Source organism: Equus przewalskii, chromosome 22 (genome assembly GCF_037783145.1).
Source record: "Equus przewalskii isolate Varuska chromosome 22, EquPr2, whole genome shotgun sequence".
Classification (NCBI taxonomy): Eukaryota; Metazoa; Chordata; class Mammalia; order Perissodactyla; family Equidae; genus Equus; species Equus przewalskii.
Window position 1 is genome coordinate 19,304,778 of NC_091852.1, and position 16,681 is coordinate 19,321,458.

The window sequence follows — 16,681 nt, forward strand, 5'->3', positions numbered from 1 at the left end:
ATTTTACCTCTGTGGTCTCTTCATCCTCAAAACCCATAACTCTTGTCTAACCATGAGAAAAACATCATATAGAATACCTAATCAGTACTCCTCAAAACTGTCAAGGCCATCGAAAACAAGGTATCCCTGAGGGGCCGAGAGGAGCCTAAGGAGGCATAACAACCAAATGTAATATGCTACCCTGGGGCAAGACCCTGGAATAGAAAAAGGACATTTGGTAAAAACTAAGGAATTCTGAATAAAGCATGACTTCCAGTAGTAACCTGTCAATATTGGTTCACCATTTGTGACAATTGCACATAATGGCATAAGATGTTAATCGTAAAGAAAACTGGGTACAGGGCATCCAGGAATTCTCTATACTATCCTTACAACTTTTCTATAAATTAGAAACAGTTCTAAAATAAAGTTTATTTTAAAAAACAGTTAACAATTGAATATTGGCAGTTCCATATGGTTCAATATAATACTTACAGGATTGTAGAATTAAGTTAGATAATGTATGTAAATCACTTAATGCAGTACCTGGCTCAGGAGAAGTGTTCAATAAATGGTAGTTTTTATGAGGATGACTTTTATTATTATCATTGTTATTTCAGGCAGAATAACTAAAGATTGAGAAAGAAAAAAAAAGGTGGCATTTCTTCTTCTTTTTTTTTTTTTTGAGGGAGATTAGCCCCTGAGCTAACATCTGCTGCCAATCCTCCTCATTTTGCTGAGGAAGACTGGCCCTGAGCTAACATATGTGCCCATCTTCCTCCATTTTACATGTAGGACACCTGCCACAGCATGGCTTGCTAAACGGTGTATAGATTCACACCCAGGATCCAAAAAAGTGAACCCCGGGCCGCTGAAGCAGAACGTGCGAATTTAACCGCTGCGCCACCAGGCTGGCCCCAAGTGGCATTTCTTTATTCATTATTTACAGTGTGCCAAGTACGGAGCTAACCAGTGGAGATTTACCCACAGCCAGATACACATGGCCTCTGAGCTCCTACACATCTTGGATAGAGCGACAGCAGAGAGAAGCCATAACTAATAGTTTAAGATGGAGAGAAGACAGAAAACTTAAAAATATAAAATAGACTTTGCAGAAACATAAAAGCACAATACCTCCTATAGAGAAAACACGCCCCTCATATTAGTGACCCCTGGAACTTCCCATGGGTGTTTTTTAGCTCCAGCACAAAAGCTGATTTTCCTGACAATGAACCGTAGTCTTCAAGGGAAAGTGATGAGATTTTTCATATACTGTTTAATTGGTAAGTGAAATATGTAGCAAAAATTTTAAAGGAGTAACTTTTATTGTTTGAACAATCTGCTAATATGGAAAACCTCATTGGTCTTATAATTCTACTTTTTGTTGTTTCTTAAAACTTCGTTAGTCTGCTCCCTTCTCCCACCTTTTAAACAAGTCAGCCCTCACATGATTTCATCCTAGACCAGGTTGCACAGGCCACATGGCACTGTTCCTTCCACCCTGCTCACTCTGCCCCAAACAACACGGTGCCTTCTCCTTTCCTAGTCAGTTTTCCCCACATTTATTTGATGACGGTCGCTTCATTCCTTCTCCCTGTTAGCAACGTACCACCTGAGGCTTGTAGGATGAAGATTGAAGCCTGCTAGTTCAAAATGCCTGAAAATAAAGCCACATCAAATTTAAGGCAGTACTCCATTTCCTCAAAAAGTCCAAAAGTATGTTTTTAGGCTGTTATCAGTATGTAAACTTTAAGGTATGTGCATGAAATAAGCAAATATCTTCTTATGATATTTAATTTTTCGATTTAGTTACACACCTTCAAAATAACGTTATGTGAAATACTTTATAAATTCTTCAGCTCCATACTCAGATTTCATTAAGCACTTTAATTCAAATTCCTCACCTGGCTTATCACCGTCGGTGACTTTTTTAAGTCATCTAGCATGGTTTTCCAGAACACATCACGTTTACTTACATCTGAGTGAGATGCAGAGCTTTTTGAATCCATGTGTGACTGGAACTTTTATCTCAAGCCAGATTCCTTCTTAAATACTTTAGAGCAGTTGATTTTCTTATTGTATCTCTAGTTATGTGATAGCCATAACTTAACCACTTAGCGTACTTCTTTTTCAAGGGATCTTTAAAAATCTTGTTCATGACTATAACGAACACCTACAATGTTCAGTCCTGCCCCCAGGAATGTTCATTAAATTGATATTAAAATTTTGCTTCATTTTTTTTGATTCTATCAGGTGATCTTTTCTAAGCATCCATTAGTACTGTTGATTTGAGGTTTTTTCGGGCTAGATGTCTTCCCAAATACTTCTTTGTTGTTCAAAATGAAGAAATTGAGAACACCCCTAATTTAAGAAACTTTGTAAACATTCACTTATAAGGTGACTTCCTCTTTTCTGAAGAAAATTTTGATTATTTCCACTTACATTGAGACGTATGTGGGAATATAGGTGGGCAGTTGTAAAGAGGGAGAGCCTTTGGGTTTAGTAAGTGGAAATTAGGCCTAATCCAGTCAGCTCTCTACAGTGGTGCTGTTTCAGCGTTGGTGTGCTTCCCCTGGAGGGCTTGATAAACACGCTGCTTTGTCCCACTGCAGTTTCTGCTTCAGTGGATCTGGGCTGAGGCCTCAGGATCTGCATTTCTCACAAGTTCCAGATGATGCTGATGTTGCAGTTAAGGAACCTAATTTGAGAAATACTGCTCTACAAAGCTGTTAAAATTACATAGAGTAATATTTTGCCTCCTTTTACTTTATAGGTGTCCTGACTTATTGTATGAACAAAACGTTACTGATTTCAGAAGAAAAAGGATCTAGGACTGCAAAAACAGTTGGCTGTTACATTAAATATTCTTTTAATGATGGATAGATTTTCTGTTTATTGAAAGGAAAATAGTCAATAAATCCATTTGTTAAAGCAGCCATAACCTTCTCAGTATCACTTCAAATTATTTTATAGTGAAGTTACGTAAAAATGATTGTAAAAGACAAGTATTTATTATCACTATTTAGTATTTTCATTAAAAAGGAAGTTATTTTCCTTATCAAATAAAAATTTAGAAATAGTGCATTGCTGTTGGGAAGAAAATGTATTGTGTTATTAGGAAATAAATCCATCTAAATAGGTGAGATATAAGAGCTGGGCTCTGGTATTGTGGGGATTAAACTTCTCTAAAATAAATGAATTATCAGCCCGACCACAGGAAGAACATTTTAAGATTAAAAAATACTAGCAAGTGTGGGCCAGCCCCGGTGGCCCAGTGGTTAAGTTTGGTGCACTCCACTTTGGCAGCCCAGGTTTGGTTCCCAGGTGCCAACTTGCACCACTGGTCGCTGGCCACACTGTGGCCCACATACGAAATGGAGGAAGATTTGCCACAGATGTTAGTTTAGGGCAAATCTTCCTAAAGCAAAAAAAAAAAAAAAAATTACTAGCAAATGACCTAATTTTATTATAAAATAACAGGTACATTGCAAATTAATTGGGAATGTAATCAGTAATATCAGAGCTTATTATCAAAACTTATCTGAGAAATTAAATCTAAACCTAAATTATATTTACCTGAGAAATAGATGGAGGGCTCTTGTGTGGCATTCTTTATACAGTCATACACCACATAACCACGTTTCAATCAACAATGGACCACATATATGATGGTGGTCCCATAAGATCAGTACCATGTAGCCTATGCTGTGTAGTAGGCTGTACCATCTAGGTTTGTGTAAGTACACTGTATGATCGCACAACGACGAAATTGCCTAATGATGCATTTCTCAGAATGTATCCCCATCGTTAAGTGATGCACAAATGTAATTGCATTGAAGCTTTGAACAGTTTTAAAACAACAGAAACCTTACATGGGTAGTCTGTTTATATTTCAAAAAGGAATGACCTAGAGAATTAAAGGGCCATAAGGGTGTTTCACCAGGTAGCATATCTTTAGGAAACTTATCCTAAGTAATAGTACAGATGAAAAAAGTCATAAGCACAAAGCTCTTTCAGAATTCTATTCGAATAGCAACTTGGAAGCAATCTAGATGTCTAACAATAGGGAGAAAGGTCATTAAATGAGAGCATAGCCACTGAATGAAAACTATTCAGCCATTTAAAATGTTCATTATAGGGCCGGCCCCATGGCCGAGTAGTTAAGTTCACATGCTCTGCTTCAGCGGCCCAGGGTTTTGCTGGTTCGGATCCTGGGCACAGACATGACACTGCTCATCAAGCCATGCTGTGGCAGCATCCCACATAGCACAACCAGAAGGACATGCAACTAGGATATACAACTACGCATTGGGGGGCTTTGGAGAGAAGAAGAAGAAGAAAAACTGAAAAATAAAATGTTCATTATAAAGATTATGTAGAACCATGGGGCAATTCTTAAGATAAAACGAGCAGATATGAAATTATATGTTAAAATATATATGCATATGAGGGAAGGTAGAAGGGAAAATTCAAAAATAAAAATAGTAATTTTTGTTAGGGTCATAATTGAGTGAATGATTTTTTCCTTACATCTCAGTTCTGCTGTGTTTGTTGTATGTCTGTTTTCTGGTAATGAACTAGACTATATCAAGTCCTACTTAGAAGCTAGAGCGATTCTTGACTGGTGTTGGATCGGCCCTACAGATAGTAATGTTAGGCCTTGTAAGTTTCGGAAATGCAACAGGCCTGAAAATCCCTTGGCCCGCTCTCAAATAGGTAACTGAAGTTCCACTGTGGATTTAAGAGCTTCTGTTTCTGCTTATTAATTTATTATTTCAAGATTATGAAAATACATTCTTGATTACTGTGTTACATTTATGAGAGTTTTATATTTTCTTTTTTCTCTTTTTTTTTTTTACTTCTTGGAAATTCACTTCACAATGAGGTTATATTAATAGCTATGCAGTATTTTTGGATAGAAAGATAAACTAATAGTTCTTTTTATTTTTCTTTTACAGAAAGGAGCTGATCCTCTCTGGCACTTTAAATCCGATTAAGGACTTACATCTGGGAAAACTGGCCTTAACTAAGTTTCCAAAGAGTCCAGAAACATGGATTCATAGGTGTGCTTAATCTACGCCATATGATTCTTATTTAGGGTTCAGAATGGCTGGAGGAAGAAAGACACAGTGTGAAGCAAGGTCACATATTTGTTCAGAGTATGAATTCTGAAGTCAAGCTACCTGTGTTTAAATCTAGATGCAACTTGTGTAACCCTCGGAAGTTATTTAACCTCAGTTTTTTATTTGTAAAATGGGAATAATAATTAGACCCAGCTCAGAGTTAATGGTTGAGTTTACATGAGATAATGCATATAAACACTACCACAGTGCCTGGCATGTATTAAATACTCAATAAATTTTGGCCATTGTTATCCATCTGAGCAAGTGGAGATTGCATTTAGATATTCAACTATAATGAGCAACTTGGGATTTAAAATGCATTCAAGCGTGCTCCTGGTTAAGATGGTGGTGGTGATGGTTGTGGTTATAAAAATTAATCAAATAAGGAAAATAAGGGTAACTGAGGTGAGTGGTGTGTAGGCGGAGCTAAAGGTTGCTAAGACCATAAATGCAAAGAATATTTTTAGGTTAAGGGCCTGAGGCAGATAGCCAGAATGCACAGAAGGACTCTTCAAAACCTTGGTTCTCCAGAAGCATCTTTCTTTTGGACTCCATGTAACTACTCTGTTTTGACTAAAATGAGATGGTGTGGGCTTGCTGGTCGGCGTCAGTGGGAAAATTCTCTGAAGAAGTCTGTTTTCAGTTTATTAAGCCACTTATAACTTTTCTTAAATCCTGAGCACTTTTAGGATCTTAATGTCAGTTCAAGGTATCTTAGCTGTAATCTTGCCTTTGGCTAGCATTGCAAATCAACTACTTCCAAACCACATAGTTATATTTTCTTCTGTAGTAGAAATTGAGATAGCGTACTTCAGGTATATGACTGTGTGTATAGAGGTTTAGAAAGTGTTGGTGACAAGGAAAGGAGGTGATTAAATTTGTATCCAATAATTTATTGGCTTGTCTAAGATTTGATAAAGCAAGGTTTTGTTTAGTAAAACACTTCTTTTATTTGAAAATGGCAAAATGAGTTTTCTTACTCAGTTTCCTATACCTTTGGGTTGGAAATTATTTGTCTAAAAGAATGCTTTCTTATGAGAAAATATTTGTGAAAATTACAGACATTAAGTGGTTAGAGACACCTTCTTTAGTGCTTTTCATTTAAATGTATGCTAATGAAAATCTTAAATAGGGGAAAATCTGAATAAAGACATTTTGAAACCTTGATGGTTTAACTAATTATATTTGTTTCATTCCAGATTCTATGCTATAATTTAGAAATTTTGCTAATGAAAGTTGTCATAATGCATCTTGTTTGCAACCAAATACACACAGGGTGAGGCATGCCATGTAATAAAAGATGTGGCCTAGGACTCCTCTGCTAGTATGTACCAGCCGTTGATTAATATCTGCTCCTCACCACCGCTACCTCTCCCACCACGCGTGCGCGCGCGCGCACATACACACACGCACACACACACACCCACACACACCCACCCACCCTCCCCCCCCCCCCCAACTGCCTTTGCATTTCCTGGCCAAATGGAGTTTCGGAGTTGTCATTTTGGAAGTGATGGCATTCTCTTTGGGGCAAATTTTTAACATTTTAGAAAAGTTCTTCTTTTCTGTTTGTTCTCCCCCACAATCCATACTGCTAAAGTTATTTATGTCTTTAAAAACAAAAACAACAAAACAACAACCCCCCCCCCAAAAAAAAACCCTGGGCTTATAGACAGGTAATATTTTGCGTTGTCTCTGAATGGAAATTAAATTAAGAACAAAGCTCCAGTTGTTTTCCTCTCTGGTTTATGTTCTCTCCTATTCTCTTTCCCATGTGCTACCTTAACAGGCGATGGGTGCTACAGCAGTTAATTCAGGAAACCTCCCTGCCTTCCTTTGTCAACAAAGGAAACTTGGGAACAATTCCTGCAGAAAGGACACAGCGACTAATACGAGAAGAGATGGAGGTCTGTGGTGAAGCGGCGGGGAGATACCCAAGCAACTATAATGCCTGGTCCCATCGCATCTGGGTTTTACAACACCTGGCCAAGCTAGACGTCAAGGTAGGGCTGTTACTCCGTCTCCCTAGGCAGACTCCGTGACTGCTCTTTAAATCTTCTGATAGCACTTCCTCCTCAGAGGAGCCTTAAAGGAGGAAGAAAGTAGAGGAATGAGTGGCCCAGCAGCCTGGAGAGGATCCCGACAGCTGATGCCTCTAGGGAAACCCTGGCAATTAAGAAACAAGTTTGCACTCCTTACCAGCACAGTTTTTGGCCCTCCTCAGCCTAGTGCATTGGTAGAACAAAGGCAGGTTTAAGCAATAAGGAGGACTGAGCATAACTCATTTTGCCCTGAAGAAGGAAAGGATAATTAAACCTTAGAGAGTTGAAATTGTTCTTTCTTGGTAGGCTTTGATTATGTGACTTAATGTGCTGAATCAGCTGGTGCCTTTTCACACACTCCTCTCCTGGGGAGTGATCAGAAGACCTCCCCCAGCTGTTCCCAAACTTAGCCGAGTCTATAAATTACCTGAGGACTCCTAAGTCCCAGCCCAAACCTACTAAGTCAGAGTGAGGGTAGGCTTTAGAGAGCAGTATTTGTCATAGGCTCAGGGGGTTATTTGCATGCAGAGCCAGGACGGAAACTGTCACAGCCTAATCCTTTCAGTTTAGGAATGAGGAGATGGGAGTTTCCAGAGAATTTCAATGACTCAGACTTAGCCACAGTTGCACTACTTATCATTCATCAGAACGAGAGCCCCAGGTATGCTTGTGCTCCTCCTTACTTACTCTATTTTTTTCTTCACTTCTTTTGGTATTGCAGTGCCTTAAGAATCTAGGGTTTTCTTTTAAAAAGCCTCCTAGGTTTAAGACAATTTAAAGGGTCAGAATGCCTCAGGTGGTGCTTTCAAATTAATGGAAAACATTCTCTGATACTTGCTCAATACCTCCTTCTTCCTACATCTCCCTTCCCAGATTCTCGCTCCCTCTCTGTTTCCTAGCTGCAGATTCCTGTAGGGTAAATAGGAGGGTTTTCACTTCTGGAGGACTTTAAGCCAACAGTTCTAGAAGAGTAGCCCTTCCCCTCCAGTTTATATGGCTTTGTGTTTCAAGAGGGGAGGCCGCCTAATGGCATGGAAAGAGCAAAGACAGAATCAGATTGACCTGGGTTCAGATTCTGGCCCTGCTCGCTATGTGTGGAGTGTAATGTTTTCATCTATAAATAGGGCCTCTACTGCCTGCCTCAGTGGATTATTGTGAGAATTACTTGAGTTAAAGTATGTAAAGTACGGGCACCTCATAGAGGCTCACTAAATTTTAGTTCCTTTCTCTGCTCCCCATAGATAAAAAGTTTAGGTGAAACCGTCTACCGGTTTGCTTGGTCAGCTCAGTGCAATTTATTCATGAAAAAGTACTGAAACCCTATCATTCCCAGCCACTGTCCTGTACACTGGGTGTGGCATAAAGACAAAGAGCTTGCACTCAACAAATTGAAAATCTAGTTGAGGAAATGGACACCAACAATTACAAAGCAGTGTGACACTTACCGGAACCAAGGGACACTCGGTACAGTGGGAGCACAGAGAAGTGGCTCCTCATCCAGGCTGGGCTCACTGGGAACAGCACCAGAAGCTGGGAGGGATGCTACATTGCCTGGAGTCTGGAGGAATGAGTACAAGTTGTCTCGTGGGTTGTGGGGGATATGGAGTGATTAAGAGCCGGTTACCTCAGCTCCACAACTTGGTCGTGTGTGGGGGTGGGGAGAGGTGTGGGGAGGGTTGAGGATAAAGAGGAAGACAGGGTCCAGGTGAGCTGAGAGGTCTTCGGAAACCCTCCTGCCTTGACGTGGACCTTTTAAAGTGGCCCCGTAAATCAGGAACAAGGGACCAAGGTGAAATTTTTGGTTACTTGACACCATCTGATGTTAAAGGTGTGTTGGCTCAGCTGCCTAGGTCCACTCTTGGGGTCACATTCCCTCGGCTGCCCTTGCAGGGTAATTGGCGTTCCTCTGTCACCATCGTCACTGCAGCGTCTCTCACTTTCAGTGAAGGGTGCTGAATCTGCAAAACCCCCTTTCTGTTCTCATAAGCCCCGGGCCCAGCTGGATCATGTCCTAGTATGCTCTGTCTGTTAGAGGAAGTAATCACAAAAGTACCAATGAGTCTAGGACAGCTTAAAAATACATATAAAACAAGCTGGCATTTTTTTACGTGGAAAATGGAAAATGATTTTTTAAAGTGCTGGTATCGAACATTGGTAAGGGTATGAAAACAAGCATCGTAGAACAGGGGTAATCTTACTGAAGGGCAACATGGTGGCATTTATCAGACCTTACCAAAAAAAATGTGTATTAACTTTAATATAGCAGTTCTGCTTCTACGAATTCATCCTAAAGAAATGATGGGAGATGCAGTGTGGTGTAGTAATTAAAGGCTCCACTCACTGGTCATACGGACCTAATCTGAATCCTGACTCTACCACCAATTCGCTGTGTGGCCTTGAGCAAGTTACTTAGCCTCTCTTACCTTGAGTTTCTTCATCTGTAAAATGGAGATAACAATCATTCCTGCCTCATTGAGTGATGAAATGGGAGAAGCCACATAAAGTGGCTAAGTGCTCATACTAAGTGCTCAGTAAACACTGGCTGTTAAATATGGAAGTTTGATATACAAAAATATTATTTATAATAGTGAAAAACTACAGTCTAACCCTCTAGTAACGAGGGATTAGATTATAGTCCATCACAAATTGGAATATTTTGTTGCTACTAAAAATTGTATTTTGGAAGATTATTTAAAGAAAAACATTCAACATGGGTTAAGGATATAAAACTAAATATGGGATGGGCCTGATGTAATGTTATATATATTATTAGCATTGAGTGAGATTTTAAAGTGTTTGGAACAATGCCTCACGTATTGTAAGTTCTCAGCAGATATTTCTACACACACAGATACAGTGCTGTTATGGATATATTTTCTTGTATTTTCTCTAATAAGCATGTGTTAATTTTCTACTCAGAAAAAAAGTTAAAGAATAAAGAATGTTTGACAGTGCTGTGGGGTAGAAATTATAAGAGATTTTAATTTTTTTATTTTATGTCCCTATGCTGTTTGTGTGTTTAAGTGAACATTTATTTAAGTAAATTTTAAAATAGTTTTATTTTTGAGGGTGGGTGGGAGGAAAGACAGTTGAGCAGAATTTATTACTACTAGCAAATTAAAAATTGATATAGTCTGTCACCTGAGAAATCACCTACGGTCATTTCTCCAAAAAAGATATACAAATGGCCAATAAAGACGTGAAAAAATATTCAACATCATCAGCTATGAGTGAAATGCGAATCAAAACCACAGTGACATACTATTTCACACCAACTAGGATGGCTAAAATAAAAAAGACATTAACAAGTGTTGACAAGGATGTGGAAAAATTGGAACCCTCATACATTGCTGGTAGGAATGAAAATGGTGGAGCTATTGTTGAAAACAGTTTGGCATTTCCTCAAAAAATTAAACATAGAATTACCATATATGACCCTGCAGTTCCACTCCTAGGTATATACCCAAAAGAATTGAAAATATTTGTTCATAACAAAACTTGTATGAGTGTGTTCATAGCAGCATTATTCATAAAAGCCAAAAAAAAGTAACAACCCAAATGTCCAGTATCTGAGGAATGGATAAACAAAATGTGGTCAATCCATACAGTGGAATATTATTTGGTCATAAATAAGGAATGAAGTTCTGATACAGTCCTTGAAAACATTGTGCTGATTGAAAGTAGCCAGATGCAAAAGGCCACATATCTTATGATTCTGTTTATATGATCTATTCAGAATAGGCAAAGCAGATTAGTGGGTGCCAAAGGCTGGGGGAATGGAGAGTTAGGGGACTCCTAATAGGAATAGGGATTGTTTTGGAGGTGGTGAAAATGTTCTGAAATTAGCAGTGATGGCATGTGCAACTCTGTGAATATACTAGAACCCACCAATTTATTTTTCAGCTTCAAAAATTGGTTCTAGGGGCCAGCCCAGTGGCATAGTGGTTAAGTTCATGGGCTCTGCTTCAGCAGCCATGGTTTTGGGTCCTGGGCATGGACCCAGCACCACTCATCAAGCCACACTGTGGCAGCATCCCACATAAAGTAGAGGAAGATTGGCACAGATATTAGCTGAGGGTGAATCTTCCTCACCAAAACAAAACAAAACAAAAATTCTTAAGTTCATGAGAAAGAATAAAACTTCAAGAATAGCTAAGAAATTGTTGAAAAATAAACAAGGAACACTATATACCACTGCATATTTAAATGTTTACAGAGTAATTAAAACTGTTGTACGGCCTCAAAAATAGACAGTAATGGAAAAGAATATAAAGCCCTGAAACAAATCCCAGTACACAATATGTACAGATTTCATTGATGATAAATATGGCATTTCACGTAATTGGAGAAAGGATTCTTTGTTCAAATTGTGATGCTGATAAGATTGACTTTTTAGAAAATATTTTTAGGTTTTAATCTCATATACCAAACTGAACTCTAAATGGAATAAAAAACATATCTGAAGAAAAAAAGGAATTTAAAAAATCAGCTGCAGCAATATATTAAGAAAAATATTTGCAACACAAAGACTATCTTTCATATATAAAGATCTCTTATAAACCTGTAACAAAAAGAATGACTATCACAGATAATTAGGCAATTCATAAAAAAGAAAATTAGGCAAAACAAGCAGTTTTTAAAAGAAGAAACAAAGGAAAAATAAGTGAATAAGAAAGACTACTTAACCTTAATGATAATTAAGGAAACGCAAATTAAAATGAAACATAATTCTCCACTTATTAGTGAAGATTAAAGTACAGGTAAGGAAGTTAGAAAGCAGACATTAACATTTCCAACAGTAATATAAATTGTACAGCCTTTCTGGAGGGCACTTTGACAGTATATATCAAGGACTTTACAAAATTTTTCTCACTGTTACAGTAAGTATACTTCTAGAAATTTCTCCTAAATAAATAATAAGATATACGCATAGATTTATACATGTGTGTTCATAAGACTGTTACTTATACAAGAGTAGAAACAAAATGAGAGAATGGTAAATTGTGATCATCTTTAGGATGAAACAGTATGCAAAAGTTAAGAATTAGGTTATACAATGGTATTTAATGACATGGGAATGTATTTATAATTTAAGTGGAATAAAATGAGTATAAAAGTGTATCCGAAGTTTGTGTTAAAAATAAAATGTACACATACATGCATAGAAAGAAATCTGAAAGGTTGGTTATATGCGAGAATGTTAAGAGGAGTTATCTCTAGCCAATAGGATAATGGGTTTTTTTTGCTGCTTTATATTCTGTATTTTTAAAACCTTCTGTGATAATCATTTTGTATCACTTTTATAATCAGAGGAAAAACCAAATGTTATTTAAAAAATTTTAAGACTGATGGCGTATGTATATTAGAAGAGCATTTTCAGTCGTCTTTCATTTTAAACGTTGTCTTTCTGGGTCATAGCCCGGCTTCTATAATTTTGTTGTAGTTTATTTATTCACGTACTCATTTTTTATATGGAATGTTGGAAAAGAATAATGACGTTTAAGGAATATCATATAAAGGTTATTCATTCTGTCAGTACCTTACCTTTAAGCCATATCTTTATGTAGTGTCTTTAAGAGCACTTAAGAGTAATTGCTGTCTTTTTTAAAAAAATCATTTCCTGTATCTATATACCTATTTATTCTAGTAAGAAATGCCCTGAAATTCCTGTTAAAGTTTCTTCTCTAGTTCAGTATGCATCTTATATCTTAGAGAAAAGAGTATAGTGGGTTTTTCTCTTTAAAAGTTTGAGAAAATTTTTTAGAGGAATTAAATTGATTTTGTTGTAAACCTTTCATGTATGTGCTATATTTTGCCTCAAAATTACAATGAATTCCAATTTTTATATGTAGAAATATGCAGCAAGAAATAATCTAAAGGTTTTTTCTGTTATATAAATTCCTTTTGAACAAGTTTTGTACACTTTTCAATCCATATTAAGAAGCCCGTACCAAAATTAAAAAGCTGCTATGTTGTAGTGTCCTGCAGGTTAATTTTTTTAAACTGTAATCTTAAGATTAGTCGGGGTTTTTTTTCCAGGTAGAAGTTTATCTGGTACTGTGTTGCTCACCTTTTTAATCAAATAAACAGTCTTGTTTTACATTTCTCAGAGACTAACCTCTGGGATAAATTTGTGTGGCTGTGAATAAACTCGTTAGAATTTAAAGGAGACTTTTCAAACATTTCACTGATAGAACTCGACCATCCTAGCTTATTCCTCTGTGCTAGTCACATCATTCATCAAATTGTTCATTCATTCATAAAATACTTATATGTGTACTCTGATGCCAGTGGGTATAGGGTGATGGAAACATTAATTAGGAAGGAATAATATCCTACAGAACTCGTAGAGTTTAGTGGGGGTGAAAAGATGCACAGAAAATTCTGTAATGGTGGAACACACACGAACCGTGGAGGTTCAGAAGAGGGAAAGATTTCTTCTAAGGAAGAAAAGGGACTGGAGAGGGGGTCTTGGTACGGGAGAAGGCATTTGCCTGGGACCCTTGAAAATCAGGTAAAGGAGCCTTTTGGCATTGTGCTGTCTGTGTTGTTCACTGTTGCCGAGTATGTGTCTTTTTTCTGTAGCTGGTCTGATGGAATGTGGTAGCCCTCCATATACTTTTCACTGATCAAAACCCATTTACATTTGCTACCCGTCCAGGATACTACCAAATAATTGTATTTTTCCATAAATACTGCTTTCATTTGAAAAAATTCCATTTTAAATTCTTTAGTTTGCGGGATTGATAATACAGGTTTAAACAATTCACTGCTGAATTTTATCTCATCTACTTAAAAAAACATTTATCATTGATGTTAAGTGAGTTTGAGACAAGTAGTGAAAGTCACGAGCTCTTGAAAATTCCTGTTTTCATGCATCCTGTTTTTGTACTGAGGCCTTTGAATGAAGTAGTGAACAAAACAGACAGTCTTTGCCCTCATGGCACCTATAGTGAAGAACAAATAATTACATGGAGTCTTTTGTTTAACGAATAATAAGTTAGATATAGTGCAGATTCATTAAATGTAAAAGAAAGTTTACTTCAAAGTAACCTCTCAATTTATGTTTTCCCTTCGACATCAGCATTACTTGTAAATGAACTCCCTAATGTTCATCATTATTTTAGAATTTGGCTTTTCTCTGTGCCAATTAGAATGTGACCAATCAAGGTCCAAGGAAAGAAAGACAAATATGTCCTTAACTTCTGTGGTAAAAAAAAAAAATAAAAAAAAACTTTATAAGGAAATGGAAAAGCTGGCATTTACTGAGCTTCCACTAAGTGACAGCACCATGTTGCACATTGTATGAAAGATATTGGTGGGAAGGGTGTTGTCAAAAAAACAAGGAATGAATCAAAGAGAAATATCAAAGGCCTTAATGGAGAAAGAAAAACCTTTGGCAACTCCTCTTCTCACTTCTCTTTTTCCTTCCTGCAAGATCCTTCTTGATGAACTATCTTCTACTAAACACTGGGCGTCCATGCATGTTTCAGACCACAGTGGCTTTCACTACCGCCAGTTTTTGTTAAAGTCTTTGATTAGCCAAACTGTGATAGATGGTTCTGTATTGGAGCAAAACCCTTTGCGAAGTGAACCAGCCTCAGTTCTTCCAAAAGATGAGGAAGCAGCAGCCTCAACAGAGGAACCAAGGATAAATCTTCCCCATCTTCTAGAAGAAGAAGTTGAATTCAGCACTGATCTTATTGATACCTACCCGGGACATGAAACCCTTTGGTGTCATAGGTAAGACAAGGGAAAATCTATTTCCTGCATGAAACTGTGTGTGTCCCTATGAGAGCTCAGAAGGTCTTACATCTGACTCCCGCCTGCCTGGGTAAATACAGTAATCTAATTGTGGAGCTTTCCCTGAGTAATTCAGAGGAGTTTCTGTTACCATATCTTCCTCATCAATATGAGATTCCTCGTGCAGATCTTTGCTTATGGCTTAGGATGGTAGTATTCAACCTTGACTGTGCAACAGAACAATCTGTGTTACTTCTAAACTAAAAATATAAGTTTCTGGACTCCCTCCTTGGAGACCCTGATATTTAGCATATCTGGGATGGAGCCCTACCTTCTGTTTTTTTAAAAACCAAAGAAAAAGCCCTAACAGGTAAATTTGATGCACAATCAGTGTTGAGACTCTTGATTAGATGCTGAGAATAGTGAAACTTTATGGTTTTTTCAAACATGATGGTCTGCAACTTAACTTACCTTAAGTAATCTCTTGATACTTTTGGTTTTTTTAAAATAAAGTGTACTTTGGGAGCAGAGCAGGATTATTAGGGAAGGAGTGAAAGAGGGTTTAGCAATCTCATAACTTGAGTTCTGAGTACATTTGACAGTAAAGTAACTTTCATGTTGGAATGAAGTCCAGGTATGGAACCCTTTGATTGGTTTATTTTGGATCATCTTCTGGTTGAAGGCATCTCCATATTTATAAATACAGATTCTACTTCAGGCCATAGGATTCTCTTTATAGACAAAAGACTTGCCTTTGCTAAGCAGAAGATAGGCTTTTTAAATATTTGTATATTTTTAAAGCTATTGAGATTTGCCCCCTTTCTCTAGTCTAGTCTTTCTTCTAGGGTTTTTGAAGAGATCTGTTTCCATGCTAAATATATTTAGAAGATAGAACACAATTTCCTTTTTTTTTTTGAGGAAGACTGGCCCTGAGCTAACATCCATGCCCATCTTCCTCTACTTTATATGTGGGACGCCTACCACAGCATGGCTTTTTGCCAAGCGGTGCCATGTCCGCACCCAGCATCCGAACTGGTGAAGCCCGGGCCGCCAAAGCGGAACGTTCGCACTTAACCACTGCACCACCAGGCCAGCCCCACAATCTCCCTTCTTTGGCAGCTTCATAAATATAGAATTTTCTTTTTCTCTTAAAAATTAGACATACTTTTCCACAGTTTCAAGAGAGAAGATAGATCTTAACTTGCATGTTGGTTTGGTGTTACATTTTTGTTGCTAATTTATATTTAGGCGTATTAATAGCAAGGCTCAGAGAATTTAAAGTTATAGTGTGTGTTTGAGAGAGAACTAGATTAACAGAGCAGAAACTTTCTTTGTTCATATAAAGTTTAATTGGAGTTTGGGGTGGGGATTGGGGAAAAGACGCAGTTGGGATTACCTATATATTATACAGGACAGTTTTCTACTACTGATGCATTGCCCTTAAGAGCTTATTTTTTAAGTTTTACCCTCTAAAATGGGTACACTATATGTTCCTTGGCTACTCTGGAATATGCTGGGAAAATGGATAAAATTGTCTTTTAAGGGCTTAGAGTTGCTAAGATGAATGATGAAATATAGCAAATAGAACCTATGTAGTTTACTTTATTGTGTACAGTACATGTGCACCCTAATGCGTCAAAATTTAGGGAGATTAGGCATATGGGATCTTCATTTTAGCAAATAGCTCCAGATGATTCTAAGGGCAGGAGAACAGCTCTCCTTAGAGGAAGAACAAGAAGTGTGTGTTTTAAGATGCTTTGCCCAGAGCCCAGCACGTCCCTACTGCCTGTGGAT

The 16,681-nt window shown here is 37.6% G+C and overlaps 1 protein-coding gene across 2 annotated transcripts in view; it reads left to right on the forward strand.

Moving 5' to 3' along the window:
- PTAR1 (protein prenyltransferase alpha subunit repeat containing 1) overlaps positions 1-16,681 on the forward strand; it is a 50,010-nt gene that overhangs the window by 23,580 nt on the left and 9,749 nt on the right. The window contains exons 4-6 of one of the 2 annotated variants that reach the window (XM_070590455.1): positions 4,938-5,042; positions 6,892-7,105; positions 14,583-14,887. In XM_070590455.1, the coding sequence (XP_070446556.1) occupies positions 4,938-5,042; positions 6,892-7,105; positions 14,583-14,887 (624 nt within the window). Of the gene's footprint in view, positions 1-4,937; positions 5,043-6,891; positions 7,106-7,709; positions 7,867-14,582; positions 14,888-16,681 lie in introns of those variants that run through there. The other variant, XM_070590456.1, reaches the window with a different exon arrangement.